We start from the raw sequence: 5,492 nt of genomic DNA, 5'->3' as shown, positions 1-5,492 counted from the left end.
ACATTTTATATATTTTAATATTCTTTTATATGTCAAATCTTGTATCAGTGTTTGTTTTATTTTCATAAAAAGTTTATTGTGCAAAATCGATATAAAAAGTTGCATAAAGAGATAATAAAATCGAACAAAACATGTTTATGAGACAATGAATAAATGATTGATAAGGAAAAAAAATCTGTCATGGTATCTCGGGAAGTGCAAGTGTCACAAATGTTACAATCAATTTCGTAGAAGTAGATGAAAACAATTGTAATAATCACTTTTCAGTGTTATTAAGGTGGTCTTATTGCTCAACGCCAACTCGATAATGTGACGTTGTCACATAAACGTCACACAATCGCATATGTACAGTCTATGAGAAATGATTTTATTGAATTATTAGTCATATGGAGGGGCTAACTTTTGACTGGGACTTGCGTGATAAAACCATCTTAAAAGACATCCTTATAAAACATTCAATTTGAGTTTTTCTGTTTTGTTATTTTGTTATCATAATTAATATATTATTTCAATACTACAACATTTTTAATTTAGTTGTTGCCTCAATTTTACGTAATACAAGCCATATTAAACATTTACTTACATCTAACTTTGCTTTATGTTGCTCTTCAAAAATTATTCTCACATTTATATACAATACATATGTATATGAGAATGTATAGAAGGCAAAAGAATTTCTGTTACTAGACGAATTACATATTAGATTACATCATACATAGATGCTGGTCACGACACATCGGAATATCTTCGTTGTTGAAATGTTCGTAGAATGCTAATAACACTTTGCGCTTTAGATATATATTACCCAGTTACACTATCTAACTGACACAAACCACGAACTACGCCGCATATTTTTTACCATAAACACATGCTGATATAAAAGCATCTATTAAAGTTGAAATATTTTATTTCGTTTTTAGAATAAAATTTTCCATTTTCTCTTATAAGCACAATAGGTTATGTCCGCAAAGTGTTAAATATTAAACATTTATATTTTTTATAAATAAATATTTTTTATTCACTTGTACGCCTCAAATAAAATCTTTCACGTGTAGCTCGAATTAGCATAACAGTTGCAACAATATTAAACTCATCCTCCAATTTTGTTTAATCGTGAACATTACATTGATTATCATGCATTACTTATATAACTAATAATATCGCGTCAATTTACCATAATAAGTTGTTAGACTGTAGAGTTATTTGAATTCAAAATTAAGACAAATACGGAATCATTTTTTTTTTATTAATTTATATTTTCAAATATTTTTTAATACTGAGTACACAAAAATTGCCTTTTAATTTCTTAATTTACTAATTTTTGCACATAAAAGAAACAATTCTTGCTTATTTTGCAAATATTTATATTGAGAATTTATAGAAACTTATTTTCAAAAACATGTTGATAATATATATATTTCAACTTATAAACTGTACTTTGTTTGCAATTTGATTCTAAATAAAATGGCATATTTATTCAACACCATTTTTTAAATATGTCACATATGTACAAAAAATATATATGTGCAAACATAATATGTATATTTTTTTTAAAGAATTATAAAAGCATAATATATCTTTTTATCATAGAAATAATAAATCTAACGCTTATGTACATTTTAACGTTTTCATCGTATAAAAGTTTTTACTTCAGTTTGTATGCACTTTAGCCTCATTTGATTTTACAACGCGGCCTTGAGAAATGAAGTTATATAAGATTTCGCATTCATTATAAATAGAATTATTTACTAGAAACTTAAACAAGAAACATGTTATTCTACACTGTTAGTGTATTTAGCGTGGCAACATTCGGATTATTCTCAGCTGGAAAAGCTACGCTTCGTAAGTGTTTTTAAGATTAATTATATTCTTCTTAATAAGATATTTTCATTACGTATTTGCATGCCTATAACATCAACTATCGATGTTTTAATTATATAAACAATTCACTGATTTTGTATAAAACCAAAATAATATATATAAAAATAATCTTAAACAATAAATATATAATAAGTTTTTAAGGAAAAAGTTTTAGGAAACAAGTGAACAAATAACATATAATTGTACTATCTAACATATAATTGTACTATCATCATAATCAATTTTGCTGAACTACTTGAAAATTCTTATAATAATTGCTACTTGAAACTTGTTAATTATTTTAAAGTTATATCTAATTATTTAAGACATTTATTTCACTTTTAAAGTATTTTTCTAATACTTACAAGTAATATACTCATTTATATTTGCAAGTGACAATTTATATTTTTTGCAAATTGCGAGTATCGTAAATTTCATGCATAACATTATTATCATAGAAGAAAAATCTTGTGTTTACAAAATAAATATGATAACGTACAAGTACTTGAAAAAATAGATATTTTTAAAATTATAATTTTTTAGTAAAGCAATTGTTGCATTTATATATTTTTATTACTATTTTATTCGGTTTTTATTTTTTTTAGCTTTTACCCCTTGTAAGCGGAATTCAGTTGATTTTGCCGACTGTTTACAACGCTCTATAGAAGAAGCATGGCCACGGTTTAGTGCAGGTATTCTTATATATTTAAATTTTCGTTATTTCAGTTTATATAAAATTTTAAATGAAATATGAATTACTTTATATTTTATTACTCAAAATTACATGACTGTAATGCTAGGAAAAATATTAAGCAACATTAATAGTAAATAAATTTCTATAAATTTATTAATTGTTTAAATTTTAAAAGAAAGTAAAGAAATATATTAAGATTTCAACGCGCAGTTTAAAAAGGCTGAATAATGAATGTAGAATTCATATAGAAATATTATTAAGCACCAAAATTCAGCATCGACCGTAAAAGGCGCTCTTAAAATTATTTGTGATATTCACTTACGTGATCTAGCTTATCTTACTATTGTTTATATATAAAAATTTTTTTTATTAAATTATATAATATTAAAAACATGGATATTAAAATTTACTTACTTGTAGGACTGCCTGAATATGACTTTCCGCCTTTGGATCCAATGTACTTAGAACATCTTCCAATTACAGTTGATTTAGACAACGTACGTGGAGAAATAATTATATCAAATCTCACTGCCCTCGGTATATCGACCATTCGTTTTCCTGCCGTGAGATCGCATTTTCATGATAACGTTTTCCGTTTGGAAATTGACGCAGTATTACCACTGTTGTTCATAGAAGCTAACATAGAAGTAAATGGTACTATAAGTATATTCAAATTCTGTGGCAAAGGTAAGATACAATAAATTCTACGTAGCTTGTGTATAATCAGCAAAAATACGTTATTGCGATATATTCCTATTTACAATGATTAAAAATTAATTATACAATATATAATTAATTATACAATAATTGTATATGTATATCAAACAGTGAATTTTCTGTACTAAAATCTGTTTTGTTACAATTTTATTATCAATCAATTAAGATAGTTATAATAATTTTATAAATTTAACGCTACGCATATACATATAAAAATGGATGTGCATAAATGTATAATGAAAAATTAATAATTACTATTTTCTAATTCGGTAATTATTAAACAAATAGTTATAATTTTTTAAATTATTTCCATTTTATTGAAAAATTTCCGTTTATTGAACTATGCATGTTATTTATGTAATAGGCTATTATAATGAAACCGTACACGATATCAGAGGCACGTGGGATTTAACAGGGCATGTAGTAAACGATACATGGAATATAGAACATTTCTACACTGCTCCGTCAATGAGAAAGTATATCGTATATTTCGGAAATTTGTCAGAAGAGGTCAAAGAGTTTAGTAAGTGTTAAATTAATTTAAATATAACTTTATTCTATGCTATTTTTTTTAGTACACTATCCAGTGTACATTACGGTAATTGTACAGTAATAGAATTTACAACAAAAATATCTAGTTTATTTAAATATGTGTAAATCACATTATTTTAATAAAAATCAATTGAGAAAGCCTAATAAATTACTAATCTTTAATTTGTACGTTAAAGATTCGTATATAAAGTCAAAAATAATTGTATAAATTAGTGTAATTTACAAATAAATTAAAATATCCAAATAATTCATAAATTTTAACAATAAATATTAATCTATCTTCATAAAACATCAAACTTTCAAATGGAATTTCAGGATAACTTAATATTATATTACAAATATAAAATAAAACAAGATAAATACAATCACTAATTTAAAAAAAGGAGTTTAAAATATTTTATTCTGATAAATTAGAATTTTTTTTATTATCTTTATCTTAAAATTTTTACTTATTGTGCCTATTTTTTGCAAATATAAAGTCATAAAACAAAAGTCAATTATTTAGAATTTAAATACTACATTTTTATTGTCTTTTCATATATAATAGATTTATTTTTTTTTTTATATATTTTTATATGTCAATTTTTATTTTCAGATGATATTGTCGTATATGTTGTAAAAATTGTAAATGAGTACTGGCCAATATTACATCGATTAATGTTACCAATCACAGCTACCACAGTGGATCCTTTTTTGGCTTCCATTCCCAAGAAATTTTTCTCGAAAGTTCCATTCTCAGAAGTATTTACGTAAACTATATATATTATACGTTAACAAAATTCTAAATATTTTATAAACATATATTCAGTTTTGTAAAATGTGTTTATTACATGTAAAAAATTGCAAATATTTTATAAAGATAGAAGCGTATTCAATTTTGTAAACGCTAAAGATGTATGAAATATGTTTCTTGAAATTCCATAATATAAACTTTATTTTTTAATTAATATTTGTAAGCAAAATAGATAAATAACATATAGTATTAACTTCAACGCCAAATTATTTCTCTCCTGGTTTTTGGTATTTCTCTAGAAACTATATGTATTCAATAAAAATAACAAATTTTTAATGAGAATAACAATTTTATGTCAAAATGCATTCTTCTATAAAAAAAAGAATTTAAAAAATTATATCATAATTTGTCCTTATTTTTTATCAAGTTATTTGTCTTTATTTCTTACCAAGTTATTAGTCAAAGATTACTACACGTGTAACAAGAATGCAATTAATGCACATTCTTTTTTCATGCATTTCATATATTTACATAACATATAAATGACACTGTTTTTCTATTATACAAGAGTTAGACTAGTATCTCAATTTTAGGCAATTATCAAATTTCTGATTATATAGTAGCTAGAAAAGAATTTCTATCATTAATTTTTAATTTTTTGACAAAGAAACAGAAAGATGAGAAAAATGAATATTATTATGATGGTTACACGTCATTGTATAATAGTTTCTCGTTAATCAATTTTAATAAAAATGTCACTGTCAATATCTCATCATTAGTAGAAATATTCTCGATTATTTTAATTTATATACATGTTTACATTGGAAGAACATTCAGCAGCATTATTACATGAGATCGAGTTCAATACAGTTAATAAATAGTCATTCTTCTTGACGCAGCATATCAGGTATGGATTACTTGATATGCTGCGATTAC

General features: G+C 24.1%; 1 protein-coding gene across 1 annotated transcript; it reads left to right on the top strand.

Moving 5' to 3' along the window:
- The first annotated feature begins 1,642 nt into the window (after positions 1–1,642).
- On the top strand, positions 1,643–4,898 carry LOC105459994. The gene is made up of 5 exons (XM_011706399.1): positions 1,643–1,842; positions 2,466–2,552; positions 2,975–3,241; positions 3,636–3,794; positions 4,419–4,898. Exons 1-5 carry the CDS (start codon positions 1,770–1,772, stop codon positions 4,574–4,576), a joined length of 744 nt encoding a protein of 247 aa, XP_011704701.1. The 5' UTR covers positions 1,643–1,769; the 3' UTR covers positions 4,577–4,898.
- The last annotated feature ends 594 nt before the right edge of the window (positions 4,899–5,492 follow it).

Source organism: Wasmannia auropunctata, unplaced genomic scaffold (genome assembly GCF_000956235.1).
Source record: "Wasmannia auropunctata unplaced genomic scaffold, wasmannia.A_1.0 LD333477.1, whole genome shotgun sequence".
Classification (NCBI taxonomy): Eukaryota; Metazoa; Arthropoda; class Insecta; order Hymenoptera; family Formicidae; genus Wasmannia; species Wasmannia auropunctata.
This window is presented reverse-complemented; position numbering and strand designations above follow the sequence as displayed.

Excerpts from the sequence above, each read along its gene's own strand:
- LOC105459994 (XM_011706399.1), top strand. The coding sequence starts at position 1,770 with ATGTTATTCTACACTGTTAGTGTATTTAGCGTGGCAACATTCGGATTA. Across the intron at positions 1,843-2,465 it reads AGCTGGAAAAGCTACGCTTC|CTTTTACCCCTTGTAAGCGG; the intron begins GTAAGTGTTTTT and ends TATTTTTTTTAG. Across the intron at positions 2,553-2,974 it reads ATGGCCACGGTTTAGTGCAG|GACTGCCTGAATATGACTTT; the intron begins GTATTCTTATAT and ends ACTTACTTGTAG.